The sequence below is a fragment of the Somniosus microcephalus genome, chromosome 6, assembly GCF_052327205.1.
Source record: "Somniosus microcephalus isolate GS21.2 chromosome 6, FLI_Smic_1.0, whole genome shotgun sequence".
NCBI lineage: Eukaryota > Metazoa > Chordata > Chondrichthyes > Squaliformes > Somniosidae > Somniosus > Somniosus microcephalus.
In genome coordinates, this window is record NC_140992.1 from 114,865,991 (window position 1) to 114,882,676 (window position 16,686).

Here is a 16,686-nt window from a genome sequence, read left to right on the forward strand (position 1 = left end):
TGGTAGCAATCCTGAGATTACTACCTTTGAGGTCCTATTTTTTAATTTACCTCCTAACGCCCTATATTCAGCTTTTAGGACCTCATCCCATTTTTTACCTATATCGTTTGTACCTATATGCACCACGACAACTGGCTGTTCACCCTCCCCCTCCAGAATGCCCTGCAGCCACTCCGAGACATCCTTGACCCTTGCATCAGGGAGGCAACATACCATCCTGGCCTCTCATTTGCGGCCGCAGAAACGCCTAACTATTCCTCTTACAATAGAATCCCCTATCAATATAGCGCTCCCACTCTTTTTCCTCCCGTCCTGTGCAGCAGAACCACCCATGGTGCCAGGAAGTTGGCTGCTGCTGCCTTTCCCCAATAAGCCATCTCCCCCAACAATATCCAAAGTGGTATATCTGTTTGAGAGGGGGATGGCCACATGGGACCCCTGCACTGCCTGCCTGCGCCTACTACTCTGCGTGGCGATCACCCATTCCCTTCCTGCCTATGCAGCCTTTACCTGTGGTGTGACCAACTCCCTGAACGTGCTATCCACGACGTCCTCAGCATCGCAAATGCTCCAGTATGTATCCATTCGCAGCTCCAGTGCGCAAAGCGGTCTGCCAGTAGCTGCAGCTGGATACACTTCCTGCACACATGGTCGTCAGGGACACAGAAAGTGTTCCTGATTTCCCACATAGTGCAGGAGGAGCATGCCATGGGGCCGAGCTGTGCTGCCACGACTTACCCTTTAATTAATTCAAATTAAATTAAATCAAATCAATACCACTAATTACACTACAATTAAATGTTATACTCAAGGGCCCTTGTTTACTAGCACTCCCCGCTACACAACAGAGACCTTAGAAACTATAAACCACAAAAATTAAGACCTTCTAAACTTTATAAACTATTAACCTTAACTGTCAAACTATAGAGTAGTATAAATACTCACCTAGCCGTACTCATCCAATCAGCTGCTTCCTCTTGCCCGCGTCACTTTTGAATCATGACGTGGCTCTGGAACGCCGCCGCCGGTCTACGAGATTGGTAAGCCTCTGAAAAAAGCCTGCGAAAGTGAGTTTAAATACTCACTGTAAAGCCGCTCTCCTGCTGCTCCCGACACCGGCCTCTGAAAGAAGCCCGCGAAAGTGAGTTTAAATACTCACTGTAAAGCCGCTCTCCTGCTGCTCCCGACACTGGCCTCTGAAAGAAGCCCGCGAAAGTGAGTTTAAATACTCACTGTAACACCACTCTCCTGCTGCTCCCGACACCTGCCTCTCTGTTCATGTAAAGTTTCTGTTAATGTTCTGTCAAACATTGAAACCTTTATTTTCAACACTTTCTGTTGAATGGTGAGACATAACGGTATCCCCTACATTAGTGGTGAGTATGAAAGGAATGGCTTGGACATTGTAGGGATGATGTATGGTGTTGGTGTGAGATGGTATCAACCTGGCGCATCATGTGGCAGCCAGGGTGTACAGCGTCAAGTGAAGTAAATCTGGCCATGGTGAGGCCATCCCTGGCCTCCCGGGCAACAATGTGCTCAGGTGCTGATGCCCTCTGTCTTGTGCAGCATCAGGTGATTGTGGAGAAGGTCGGTGTTGTTGTTGGTGTTGCTGGTGTGCCTGGTGCTGCTGGTGTTGGGGCTGATCATGGTCGGACTCTGAGGACTAAGGTGAGACTATATAAAGGGCACCCAAGTTGATGGAATAGATGGCAGGTGAAGTAGAGATGACAGAAGCAGTCTGTCAATGGTGAGAGAGTTCTTCCAATGAGGTGAGAGTGCATGGAGAGTGGAAAGTGGAAAGCCTGCAGAATCTGTGCTGGAAATGGACTGAGAAACAGCTTGTGGCTGAGGAAAGTGATGATCTGTCAGGTGGGAACTTTTACTGTACATTTGAAGCTGTCAAGTAATCAGCTGGAGCAATGGCCACTGAACTCCTGCCTCAGGTTGACAGCTGTGGTCCCCGAACAGCGTGGTTCCCGTGGCCATGAAGTTAAAGTGAAAAGGTAAGTTGAAAAAACCTGTTAATCATCTGTCATCTAGATGCTAATTAGTTTAATTGGGCCGCCCGCCGCTGTCTGTCTGGTCTGCTCAACGCTGACAGACCCGACATTGGGAAAGGCGTGTTGCAGCGGGTTCTTGACCCGTTGTCAAAAAAATCAAATTTCCCACCCAACCCGCCACCGATCCCACCCGCTGACCCCCTGGAAAATCTCAGCCACTCTATTATCACAGTGACAGTATTCAGAACTGGCTGGATTGCAGGACATGTCTTTCATGAAGTCAAGGGTTTGAAACAGAAGTGTTTAGAACCTCTTATCTGCGCATTAAAACTTTTCCAGGAAACATTGCCATGGTAATACCACTGAAAGCACCAGGAAATGGTACTGTGTAATTCCCCTGCCTGAAAGTCGATACTTGTTACATCTTCACAGCAAACCTTTGTAGAGAGGGTTTATTTTTAAGATGGCTGCCATCGGCTCTGTTCTCACGCAGCTGTGTGACAGAGCGCTGGCGATTTACTGCTGGTCAGCATATTCTGCATCTTTAAAGCATGTAATCCACTTTAACTGCCCACCCCCGCTGCCCTCCCCACCTGTGACTGTGCTTATCAGGGGCATTAAGTGGCATGAGCATCATGGTACCTGTTGTGTTCTTTATTTGCTCAGTTACTATGACAGAGATAGCCTTGCCTGCTTATTCAGTGCTGATGATAATGCCGTTATCACTTCATTTCCCAATCAGTCAATAGCAGCAATATTTACTGAAACGGCTCCATTTCCATCCAGGAGATGATTGGCTGCAGAGAGGTTTACTTAACAGCGACTCCACTTCCAAATGCACTTTACCACCAGCCCGGCTCAGTCAGGTGAGTGGAAATCAGAATTTAATTTATGTACAGTTAATGCATGGTTGCACTGGCTGGAAACATTACACTTTTAATGGGCTTTGCTTTTTTTATCTTACTACTTAAAATAGAATGAGATGTAAATCTAGAAATTATGGCCCAGTCAGCCCAACGTTTGTATGGGGTATGCTAGCTAAGAATTAGAAAGCAGAAGGTGATGTGGGACCTGGGAGGGGATGGGCAGTGCATTCTGAAGGGCTCTGCTCTTCACTCTTACCGCTTAGTCTCCTCCCGCTTCAGCCTTGCCAAAGGCTGCTGATCAGTTGAGATGCCGTTGAGCCTTTCAAAGATTTCAGAATTTTGTCCCCTAGTGGGACACAGCTCTTTAACTGTACTCTTCCCCTTAACTTTGACTTACAGGTAATTTTTCACTCGTGCTCTCCCTGCACATCCATAAGTTTGCAACTGGAGATGTGCATAATTATAATGATGAGCTGACATCGGAGAGGTTGGGGTTTTCTGATTGGTGTCGGAGTAAAACCTGTTTCTAACCATTTGGGTGAAAATGCACCCATATTGGAAAATTCACCTTCACCTGTGTATTCACTCAGTCACTCACTTCACCCACACACCCCAAGCCCCTGCACCCCCTATCCAGCACCTCAAGTTAAGGCAAAGGAAAAAGGAAATCTTGTCATGAAAATCCATTTTAAACATTGTACTGTTCAAATAAACAAGATACAGTAACAATAACCTGCATTTATATAGCGCCTTTAACATAGTGAAACGTTCCAAGGCGCTTCTCACGAGCTTTATCAAACAAAATTCGACACAGAGCCACATAAGAAGATATTAGGGCAGATGATCAAAAGCTTGGCCAAAGGCGTAGGTTTTAAGGAGCGTCTTAAAGGAGGAGAGCGAGGTAGCGAGGCGGAGAGGTTTAGGGAGGGAATTACAGAGCTTAGGGCACAATTTAGAAATATTATATCATTTGAAACAGGACAGGTCCTTTCAAAACTTCTGTTAAAAAAATCTGGAAAATCAAGAAAAGCTAAATCTAGAGGAATTAGAAAATGATGAACTTCCAGAAATTTTTTTTTAAGTTGCAATGAATTATTGATACATATACAGAGTGAATGATTGATAAATACTTACCAAATATCTGAAAAATTAAAACAAGTAAAAAATAAATTTAAAGAACCAGAGACAGAAATACCGTCACCCTTAAACTATGGCGAGTTTCTGATTTCAAAACATAACGATCTATATAATTAAGTGTTGTGTATAACATGCATTACACTTTAAATCCGTCACACTTTAAATCCGTCACACTTTAAATGAATCACATTTAAAATCTGTCACTGTCTAAATATAAATATATAAAATATCTGCTTGTCCCACCCATCGCTGCATTTACGTACACTCCGATTTTCTGACGGATGCAATTCCTGGCGCCAGAGCACCAGCCTGAAATACTAAATTGTGGCACCCCTGACAAAGATTGGCCTGTATTTTCCGATGCCTACGGGTGTGTATGCGCTGTGTACACACCCATAGGGACATCGGAAATGCCGGTTTCGGGTATGCGAAGTGCATGCGCTGAAAACCGGCATTTCCTATCTGTCAAGAATGCTCTTAACAGATCGGACACCTGCCCTGGAGAAGGGCCTCAGCGGGTAGAGAGTTCCGCTTTCTGCAGAACCTCCGCCCGCTGAAAACCCTTAGAAATCCTTTTAAAAAAGGTAAGTTTATTTTTAGCCCCGTAAAAAACTTTATTTTTTTCAAAAAATTTAATTTTTGTTTAAAATATTTAATTTAATGTCATTTTAACTGATTTTAAAAACGTGATGGTTTTTAAAAATGTATTTAATGTTTTAGTGTGTCTTTTCACTGATCTCCATTCATACTTTTGACGGGTCTATCTGTCAAAAGTATGAAAGGAGATTCCCTTCTCCTATTGGCTGGCCTGGCCCACGTGATCCCAGGGACGCTTGCGAACTGCCTGCGCCCCTGGGATATGTGGGCCCTGCGCGTTTCAACTGTGGAGAGGCCCAGCATCGGAAGTGTCCGGACCTCGGGAACCCTCAGGTAAGTTGGTAGATTTTTTTCTGATAGGAGGCATCTGCACATAGGAAGCCTCCTATCGGAAATGACGGGCCATTGTCACACTCCCAAGGACTAATGTTTCCTGCATGACAACAGTGCCTACACTTCAAAAGCACTTCATTGGCTGTAAAGCGGTTTGGAGCATCGTTAAATGTGCAGTATAAATGCAAATCTTTCTTTTGTTTTTCTTGCAAATATTGGCAAATTCTACAGAACCCCTGTTGCAAATAGTGAAACAATTCCTGGGGCCCTCTGAAAATACTGACACACTTGTAAGGATTCCGGGGGCTTCTTTTAAACTGGTTTAAGGTAATCTACCTGGCCAGCAGTCTTTTTGCTGCTGCACTCTAAACCAATTTACAAACAGCAGTTTCGAATCGCTACCCCTCCTTTAGTTCTGAGTGGAGGAACTTATAATTAATGATATTAAAACGGAACACGTGGTTTGGATGAGAGAACAAAATCAAGCTTTATTAACTAAAAGAAACTATAATCACAATATCAAACTATCCCACACGAACACAGTAAAATTGTAAAACTATATATCAAGGGGGTACACACGGCAAAAACGAGGGATACAATGGCCACAATGTATTTAAACAATCTTAGCAATTCCCTTAAATCACCATCCCCCCTTAACTCCTGCTAGGTTGCCTTGTGTGGAGTCAGAAACTCTGCCGACATGTGGTCCAGCGAAGAGAGAGAGAGAGAGAGAGAGAAAGAGAGAGAGCTCACCTATGGTACCATGAAGTCAAGAGAGTCAAGAGTCAAGAGAGCGAGCTGGCTGCTCAGCCCTTTTTTTATACCTGGTGAGCCCCTCACATCCTGCTTTGCAAGGGCTGTGTGCAAAATTAACCCCAAAGCTGTGATAGGCTAACTCAAAGTGGTTAGATTGAGTTAATGTGATTTTCAGAGCTCCCTTTGCTGAAACAAAAGGGAGATACATCTGCTCTATAGTCCAGTACTGGGTGATTGGAAACCCATTCAAGATACAAAGAGTCTCTTCTGCAGTTTAGGTGTATCCACTCGATATACAAACAAATGCTAATAGCATTCAATTGCTTTGTAAACAAAGCATTGTCCTTTGTCTTCATTGAACCTTACTTCCAGACACAGAAAGCTGCATTCCAAACCTCTTTTGTCATTTGGCCATGTGGTGTGACAGCCATTTTATCCCTGGAAATTTAAAAAGCACATTGCCCAGGGATACTTTAATCAAAAAAACATGAATCTTCAGAACTGTAAATTATCGCGAATTCTTACAGTCCGCCCTTGGATACTTCCAGCTTGCTTGTAGTATCCTCTTGAAGAAATGAGCAATAATTTCTGACCCCCCACAAACAACCATCCCCTGTATTTACCTAATAGCTATCTGCCACTGATCCCCGTCCCGTCTATTCCCCTTAAATTCAAGAAAAAAACCATGGTACGGTGGGCATCTTACAGATACTTCAGCTTTCACTAAGGGGTCTCATACCCCTACACGCTTGTAAAATTATACAGTGTAAACCAAATTTACAATCACCTTTTTTTTTACATCATAAGTTATTACAAAATGTTGCAATCTTAGTTACACAATGTACTCAAAAATTATCGCAAGCACGGAGAGGGTCCTACGCCTCTGCTCAACTTGGAGTTGTCACAAACTGGTCCCAAGCACGGAGAGGACCTCACGCCTCTGCTCAACTTGGGGCTGCAACACAAAATACAAAAAATCATTAAACAACATGCTTATCAAGCTTTATACACACACATAGTTATAATACAAATGCCGCCCGTCTCCGGACGGCCCGTCTAATCTCTGGCACTGTCGCAGATTGCTGCTGGCTGCAGCGAAGCTGGTCTGCCTCCTGTCTCTGGTCCCCCGCAGCTTATGGCTGTTGAGTGGGGGCCTCTGTTCTCTGGCTTTTCCCTGGCTCGGGAAACCGTCCTACTCCACTGTAAAGTGGGTGACCATGCTTTCTTAGGCTGGGGCACCCACTGAGACCTTCTGAGGGGTGTCTCTCTGGGGGAAACTTTGGCTGGCAGACCCTGAGCTTGGGTCACAGCCCCAGCTGGCTGGGAACCTTCTCCCCCATGTCCAAATAGCCCGCACTGTATAATGTACCTGGCAGCCTGCCGGTGCAAATCTCTCTCTGGGTTTGTCTGCTCTTCCCTGCCTACTCCTGTGCTGGGGGCAGGTATACTCTCACCACCCGCGGCTGGTGGCTGGAAATTTTCCTCCCCATGTTTAAAACCTGGTGTCAGCTCCCTCCCTATGTCTCCTGCAAGAGGGATTGCTATCCCTGCCCCCGCAGGGTTCCACATCATGGGGGGGACCCCTCTAGAAGCGGGCTGGGAAGCTGGCTCCTTTAAATAGGCCACAGTGCCTGTCTTTACAGGCAGTGAACTTGAACTTGCCTTGTACAATTTGTCTGAATTTCTCTGTGCCCCATCCCTGCCTGTAATCACTGCCACTGGCCCGGACCCATATGGGTCCCAGAAAGTGCCTGCACGTGCACTCTCTTTGACCAGCATACCGGCCAGTCATTGTGGGGAGGCAGAGGTGGGCGAGGGGGTTGCAGCACCATTGATGGCTGCTACCTTTCCCTGGTTGGTCAGGAGAGTCCGCATTGCTTCCAGTAGCGACTCGACTGAGGCGGGGGAGATTCCTGTCTCTACTCTTTGGGCTGGGGCTGGGGGATTCTTTCCCTTGCTATTCTTCCAGGAATTCTTACAGTCTTTTCTCCAGTGACCGTCTTTCCCACACCCATAGCAATTTAACCGAGCCTGGGAGGGACTGTTCCCCTCCTGGTGCCACTCTTTCTTATACTGAGCCCCAGGTTCAACCTCGTGGACTTTACCCTTCTGCTGGGGGCTCGCACCATTCCTCCCATTCCTAAATGTCACCATGAGCTGCCGGATTACAGTCTCTTCGGTTACTAGGGGGTCTCGGGGGTCAAACCATGCGTTGGCCTTTGCTCTTATCTGGGGCAGGCAATTGTACACCAGGCAACGAAGCCATTGGGTCTGCTGCTGCTGGTTCAGCTGTGCCCTATCTTGTCCCCCTGTACATGCACGGTTGTAGACTGGCCACAGCCTGTCTGCAAATGCTTGTGGAGTCTTCCCTTCCTGCTGCAGGGTTCTCCCTACGCGATCGAACGGATTGCCGTCGTTCGCACCCATGGCTTCCAGTATTTCCTCCTTCAGGTCCTCAAAACCCTTCTCCCCTCTCTTGGCCTCAGCCGAAAGGGTCTGATAGAGCTTACTACCCACAGAGAAAAGCAACATTCTGGCTTTCTCTTCATCATCACAGCCGTTAACACCGGCTGCCTGGTCTACTTGTTGGAAGTGCAGTGAGGGGTCTCCCTTTTCAGAGAGCATGGGAATATGTTTCGCCATACCCCTGAGCTGTGGGGTATCATAAGGGACCAGATAGGTATTCTGAACAGCCCCTGGGTCATTATTATTCACGGGCTGACCGTACCTCCGTTGTCGGAGGGGGTACACTGGTCCTGGTCCCCGCCTGCCTAGCGGGACCTGCTGGCGTTCTCCTACCACCCCATTGTCCACCCCTCCTTGCTGCCAGAGCTCCTCAAAACCCGGAGCTGTGGGCTGCTGACTTGGGATCTCTAATTCCCTAGCCAGCCTTTCCCTGGGTGTTGCCTGTGGGGCGGTTTGATTTGGGCTGCCAGTAAAATCCAGCTGACCTGCCTTCGGGCTGGTCATGCAAATCATTCCCCTTGCTGCCTTTAAAGCCACGTTAAGACTTTCTATCTCTGCCCTACAGGGGCCATGATCTGCTTCACCAAACCTGGCATTCTCTTCCCGCAGTCTCATCTCACTGTCCCTCGCCTCTGTGACTTCCTGCACAAGGCGCTCTATAAATGCCTGGCATTTCGTGACCTCTAGTGTGAGGCGTGCATTCTCTTCCTGCACCCTCATACCACTAGCTCTGGCCTCTTTAAACTCCTCCTGCTCTCCCATCACACCCTTCCTAACCCAGCCACCTATACCCTGATAGGTGAGCCTACACGCTGATGCTAAAATTCGCAGGGCTACCCACATACTGAAAACGAGAGAAACAAGAGCTGATGCTTTCACCAGATCCAGACCACTTATTAAATCAAAAACTACCTCCAATCCTACCTGGCTCGCCATTGTAAGGATTCCGGGGGCTTCTTTTAAACTGGTTTAAGGTAATCTACCTGGCCAGCAGTCTTTTTGCTGCTGCGCTCTAAACCAATTTACAAACAGCGGTTTCGAATCGCTACCCCTCCTTTAGTTCTGAGTGGAGGAACTTATAATTAATGATATTAAAACAGAACACGTGGTTTGGATGAGAGAAAAAAATCAAGCTTTATTAACTAAAAGAAACTATAATCACAATATCAAACTATCCCACACGAACACAGTAAAATTGTAAAACTATATATCAAGGGGGTACACACGGCAAAAACGAGGGATACAATGGCTACAATGTATTTAAACAATCTTAGCAATTCCCTTAAATCACCATCCCCCCTTAACTCCTGCTAGGTTGCCTTGTGTGGAGTCAGAAACTCTGCCGACATGTGGTCCAGCGAAGAGAGAGAGAGAGAGAGAAAGAGAGAAAGCTCACCTATGGTACCATGAAGTCAAGAGAGTCAAGAGTCAAGAGGGCGAGCTGGCTGCTCAGCCCTTTTTTTATACCTGGTGAGCCCCTCACATCCTGCTTTGCAAGGGCTGTGTGCAAAATTAACCCCAAAGCTGTGATAGGCTAACTCAAAGTGGTTAGATTGAGTTAATGTGATTTTCAGAGCTCCCTTTGCTGAAACAAAAGGGAGATACATCTGCTCTATAGTCCAGTACTGGGTGATTGGAAACCCATTCAAGATACAAAGAGTCTCTTCTGCAGTTTAGGTGTATCCACTCGATATACAAACAAATGCTAATAGCATTCAATTGCTTTGTAAACAAAGCATTGTCCTTTGTCTTCATTGAACCTTACTTCCAGACACAGAAAGCTGCATTCCAAACCTCTTTTGTCATTCGGCCATGTGGTGTGACAGCCATTTTATCCCTGGAAATTTAAAAAGCACATTGCCCAGGGATACTTTAATCAAAAAAACATGAATCTTCAGAACTGTAAATTATTGCGAATTCTTACACACTCCCAGCACGTCCTGAAAATATTGACACACTCCTGAGGACCTCCTGAAAATATTGACACATTCCCAGCACCTCCTGAAAATATTGACACATTCCCAGCACCTCCTGAAAATATTGACACATTCCCAGCACCTCCTGAAAATATTGACACACTCCTGAGGACCTCCTGAAAATATTGACATACTCCCAGTACCCTTTTCAAATATTGACACACTCCTGAGGACCTCCTGAAAATATTGACACACTCCCAGCACCCCTTTCAAATATTGACATACTCCTGAGAACCTCCTGAAAATATTGACATGCTCCCCGTACCGCCTGCAAACACTGACGCACTCCTGAGGACCCCCTGCATATATTGTATTCAGCATCGGCAAATCGAGGGGCTCGTCTCAGCCTTGGTGCCAGTGATTTGTCTGCCAAAAATCTCCCTCTCCTTCAAATTGCTGCTGCAGGTGTTTAAATCACTACAGTCAGTGCCAGATTTCCATCTCACCCTTTCATCGAACAGTGAGCTCCCATTGACTGATGTATGAGATGCCAGGAGTGCAGGGTGAGCAATTCTGATCTTGATGCCCTCTCGATCTGCTAACGTTGGAGAAAATCCATGCAATTTATTCCTGGTGGAGGAGGCTCAGCAAGAGCTTGACATTCAATATCAGTAACATAGGAAAAGGAGTAGACCATTGAGCCCCTCGCGCCTGTTCCACCATTCAATCAGATCATGGCTGATCTGTACCTCAACCCCATTTACCCGCCTTTGCTCCATATCCCTTGATAACCTTACCTAACAAAAATCTAGCGATCTCAGTAACCTCTTCCTCATATATATCGCCAATAGATTCAGCAACACACACTTTTTAAATATAATTCAACTGAAGTGGGTGTTGGACAAGGTGATGTTGGAGGCAATTCTAATTCCCTGTTACTGTTTGATTTTGGAATGTCTGTGAATCTCTCTTTAAAATTTCCACTAATATTAACGGCTTGGTAACACTTTCTGCCAACTTTGCTGCTACATTTCAATCAAGATGTTCATAATATCAATGTTTATTGACAGAAATCAAGAGACGAGAATCAAGCGTCAGATGATGCCCTCAAGCCTGCCGACCTAGGATGGGATTAAAGCTGGATATCGATTGGTGAAGAAAGAAAGTGCACAGTAAAAATATTGACATGTCCCTTTAACCATATCATTGCGACTGGCTGAAATTTGCTTTTGTGACTCAGGTCCCAAATTCAGGGAAAAGTACATCAGCAGTCAGCGATCGGAAAGTGTGCAGAAGATCATCGCGTCAACACCAAGCTGAGAGGTTGGCATTTCTGAATGCTGGTTCCATCCGACTGGACACACAATGGCTTTTCTTGGGGTCAATGTTTCCAATTTTAGAGTGACCTTGTCGGGCAATGTGCTTTCCAAAGCTGTCAATGGTAGTGAGGACTGCAGCGACTCAGTGAAAGGTATCCCTTACCAGCGCTTAAACTTGTTGCTGATATCTGTAGCTCTGTGTCTCACAGGCACATTGTCGGCCAACCCACTGCTCCTGGTGCTTATTTTGTTAAAAAAAAAGTTTCGCCAGGAGACGAGGTATCTGCTTCTGGCCAACGTGATGGTGTCCGACCTTATTTTCCTACTATTTAACAGCTTTATAGCCATTAGCAATGTAGCACAGCAGTGCATTCCCAAGTTCCTTTGTGATGCCGCAGTTAGTGGCCTAACCATATCCTACGCCAGCAGCATCATTACCATCACCGTTATGGCCATTGATACCTATGTAGCGGTTAGTTTGCCGCTGCGCTACATGATACTCGTACCCCCGTCGCGGACTGTCAAACTTGTAATCGTGATTTGGATTCTAGCATCAATGTATCCGTTCTCCCTCTTATCTGTGATCTTGGCAAAGCAATCGGCTCTCATTCACCAGCACAAGTTGTGCCACGTGATGCTGGTCCTAGATTCAGCCTGTTTCAGCCATCAGCTGACATTGGGTGTCCACATCTTCCTCATGTGCAGTATTCTGATATGCTTGTCGCTGGTACTGTACTGCTACATCATGCTGTACTGCAAAACCAGGAGATTGGGGATCTGGAACAGTGTCAACTCCAGGGCAAGAATGACACGGCTGATACATGGGATCATGCTCTTCCTATATTTCGCTCCCGGTATATTTTTTGGCATTGGAATACTATTCCAAGGCACACACCTCATCAACCACAGCACCAGAATGTGGCTCACCAGCATCAACAGTCAAGTTTTCATGATGCTCCCACGGCTGCTATGCCCTTACCTTTATGGGCTGAGGTACAGAGAACTAGCAGAGACAGTCAAGAGGCTATTCATCAAGAGAAGGCATCGCGTACATTCAATAAACACATAGGGGTCCAAAATATTTGGAAAAATAATTTTTGGGATATGGGCGTCGCTGGCAAGGCTGGTATTTTATTGCTCATCCCTTGTGAAAGTGGTGGTGCGTCACCATCCTGAACTGCTGCAGTCTGTATGGTGAAGGTACTCCCACAGTGCTGTTAAGATAGGAAGATCCCAGACTTTGATCCAACGACAACGAAGGAACGGCGATATATGTCCAAGTCAGGATGGTGTGTGTTATAAATCTCATCATTCATCAAGAAACTACTCGTGAAATGACACTGGACGGCCAGCTGGTGGCGCTGTCCAAGGAGTATAAATACTCGGGCGTCAGCCCCAGCTTCCCATGGACATTTTGTAAGACAAGGAACTAGTGAAGTACAACTAGACCTCCATGTTCTGAAACAAGTTGATTAAAGCCTTGCTTTATGCTCAAGCCAAGTGCGTAGTGAGTTTTATTACGTCAATTTAATCAACTTGTTTCAGAACATGGAGGTCTAGGGGCCGACGCCCAAGTATTTATACTCCTTGGACAGCGCCACCAGCTGGCCGTCCAGCGTTATTTCACGAGTAGTTTCTTGATGAATGATGAGATTTATAACAGTGTGTGACTTGGAGGGGAACTTGGAGGTGGTATTCCCATGCACCTGCTGCCCTTGTTCTTCTAGGTGGTAGAGGTCACAGGTTTGGGTGCTCTACTGGCTCAAGTGAGGCGAAGTGGAATCCCTTCCCATACTAGCTCCAGGTCCCCAATCCCAGTGAAGGGGTCACGTGCACGGCTGGGGTGGGTTGCTCATTCCTGCAACGGCGTATCAGCGGTGCCCAGCCTGAACCACTGGCGGAATGTCAGAGCGTCGCTATGCTACTCCAACGGAGGAGAGAAGGCCCGGCGAGACCCCATGAAAAAGTACCTTCTTCGGATCAGCTCCCAAAGGAGCAAGCGAGCCTGTTGGGGAGGTGATCAATTCCCTCTGCGATCGATTAGCTTTCCCGAACAAAGATTTGTGTTTTTTAATGGGCCTCGGAAAATGTCCCTCTGCGATACAAGATCTGCTGGGATTCTGCCTTGGCCCCAACTGGAATTTCAGGGCCATTGTTTATTTGGGCTGTTGATGATGTTGTGATGTTGCCTCTACCTGCTTCTCAGCCCGTCTAAGTCTGGGATATCTCTTAAAGCTTGGAGCAACTGTCAAAAGCCAGTCTGGACAACCATAAAACACTGATATTGGATTGACATGCTTGAAGACTGTTCTGCTTTAAGGGCTCCTGCCCAGAGCCCAGATCTAGAACTAATTGGTCCGTACCTCAAAATGTGACCTTGCCGCTCCATTTTTTAAAGAATCTTTTACTGGAAACATTTGAAAAATAAAATGACAGACAAGTGGAGAACTGTCACAAATCCTTAAATATATTTAATAAATCACTGGAGATATGCTGCCTTTTATTTGTACATACATATATATAGATTCTTAACATATATATTTGTCAGATCAGTTAATAATTTGTGGACATTGTGAAACCAGAATATTGTTGGAGAAAGGGAGCTGAATCACACGGCATTTTAACATTGCATTGCATTTGTAAGATAGACAGCGGAGTATGGGAGGTAGAAAGGGTAACTTATCCTAATTGTAAGAACCATCTATATATTATTGAATTTGTCACATTTTCCACGGAAAAGTCTCATGTAAACACTTCCTTTAGAGTTTTGCATGTTAATTATGCCTACACTTGCCTGCTAGATTTGTAGAGTCTATAGCACAGAATCAGGCCATTCGGCCCAACTGGTCTATACTTCGCATGAGCCTCCTCCTACTCTAATTACCTCCTCCCACCCTGGCCCCCATATCGCTCTATTCCCTGCTCCCTCGTGTATGCCAAATTGGCAGGATTTGCCCAGCTGTATGCAATGCTGCAAGCTTAACAGCCATCACTGCCCCAGTGTCATGGCCCGGATTCAAGCCTGTACCTAAAGGATGAGGAGCCTTAACCATTTGTCCACCTTGGTTTGGAGGTAACTGTTTCCCCCTGTAATGCCTGTAGGTGGTGCTGAGTAGGACTCTCCCAACTTAGTGGAGTTTGATAACATTACGGCTGTCACAAACCCTTTGATCTTCCACAGTTTAGGGGGGAAATGCTTTAAGTCTGCATGCAGTTGCAGGCTTTGGCCACATGGTAGTGCTGTAGAGTTTTTTTACCTTTTACAAGCCGCATGCTCTCCGCCATCTTCCTTCCTATGTGAGGTGGGAAATTGTGAAGTGGCAGAGAGTCCAATTTACATTCAATGCAACCCTAACATTTAAATATTCAGATATGGTCTTCTCCTTTCACCTTCAATACCTCCTCAGCTTATTCCATCTTCCCCAATTCCCCTCAGTTTTCCTCCTCAATTGCTATCTCTATCCCAACCCATCATAAGTCACCTGAAAGTTTTTGGATTCAATAAAACCCCCTGCTGCGTCCACTGCCTAATCTCTGCTGGTTTTGCATGCGCGATAATAGCTTATAACGTATTTGTTGATGGTAACAGTGCTTTGAAAACTAAAATACCAGTGAAACTATGACAAAAGTATCACAAAATCATGACACAGGAAGTAAGTGTGACACACAGTATATTAATAGTCTTGCATCTAGTATACAACTCCTGTGTTAGGATTCTGCTATATTCTCCCTTCTCCACACTCATCTTGTCCATGAGACCCACTTCCTGCGCCCTCGACCCTATTCCCACCAAACTGTTGACCACCCAACTTCCTTTTCTGGCTCCCATGTTAGCTGATATTGTTAATGGTTCTCTCTCCTCAGGTACTGTCCCCCTCTCCTTCAAACCTGCCGTCATCACCCCTCTCCTCAAAAAAACAACCCTTGACCCCTCCATCCTTGCAAACTACCACCCCATCTCCAACCTCCCTTTCCTCTCCAAAGTCCTTGAATGTGTTGTCGCCTCACAAATCCGTGCCCATCTTTCCCGGAACTCCATGTTTAAATCCCTCCAATCCGGTTTCTGCCCCTGCCACAGTACTGAAGCGGCACGCATCGAAGTCACAAATAACATCCTTTGTGACTGTGACAAAGGTAAACTATCCCCCCTCATCCTTCTCGACCTTTCTGCAGCCTTTTATACGGTTGACCACTCCATCCTCCTCCAACGCCTCTCCACCATCGTCCAGCTGGGTGGGACTGCACTCGCCTAGTTCCACTCTTATCTATCTAACCGCAGCCAGAAAATCACTTGCAATGGCTTCTCTTCCCACTCCCGCATCGTTACCTCTGGGGTCCCCCAAGGACCTATCCATAGCCCCCTCCTATTTTTCATCTATATGCTGCCCCTTGGCGACATCATCCAAAAACACAGCATCAGTTTCCACATGTACGCTGATGGCACCCAGCTCTACCACCACTTCTCTCGACCCCTCCACGGTCTCTAAATTGACACACTGCTTGTCCAACATCCAGTACTGGATGAGCAGAAATGTTCTCCAATTGAATATTGGGAAGGCTGAAGCCATTGTCTTCGGGACCCGCTGCAAACTCCGTTCCCTAGTCACCAACTCCATCGCTCTCCCTAGCATCTGTCTGAGGCTGAATGACACTGTTCGCAACCTTGGTGTCATATTTGACCCTGAAATGAGCTTCCGGCCACACATCCGCAGCATCACTAAGACTGCCTATTTTCACCTCCGTAACATTGCCCGTCTCTGCCCTTGCCTCAGTTCATCCGCTGCTGAAACCCTCATCCAGGCCTTTGTTACCTCTAGACTTGACTATTTGATTATTCCAATGCACTCCTGGCTGGCCTCCCACATTCTACCCTATGTAAACTTGAGGTCATCCAAAACTCGGCTGCCCGTGTCCTAACTCACACCAAGTCCCGTTCACCCATCACCCCTGTGCTCACTGACCTACATTGGCTCCCGGTTAAGCAACACCTTGAATTCAAAATTCTTATCCTTGTTTTCAAATCCCTCCATGGCCTCGCCCCCTCCCTATCTCTGTAATCTCCCCCAGCCCTCCAACCCCCCCGAGATATCTGCTGGCCTCTTGAGCATCCCTGATTATAATCGCTCAACCTTTGGTGGCTATGCCTTCAGCTGCCTAGGCCCTAATCTCTGGAATTCCCTGCCTAAACCTCTCACTTCTCTACCTCTCTCTTTCCTCCTTTAAGACACTCCTTAAAACCTAACTTTTTGACCAAGCTTTTGGTCATCTGCCCTAATTTCTTATGTGGCTCGGT

General features: G+C 46.3%; 1 protein-coding gene across 1 annotated transcript; it reads left to right on the top strand.

The window, feature by feature from the left end:
• The first annotated feature begins 4,845 nt into the window (after nt 1-4,845).
• On the top strand, nt 4,846-12,719 carry LOC147116012 (putative G protein-coupled receptor 148). Its single transcript, XM_085989489.1, has 2 exons — nt 4,846-4,936; nt 11,145-12,719. The coding sequence occupies exon 2, from the start codon at nt 11,440-11,442 to the stop codon at nt 12,460-12,462; it is 1,023 nt and encodes a 340-aa protein (XP_085845615.1). The 5' UTR covers nt 4,846-4,936; nt 11,145-11,439; the 3' UTR covers nt 12,463-12,719.
• The last annotated feature ends 3,967 nt before the right edge of the window (nt 12,720-16,686 follow it).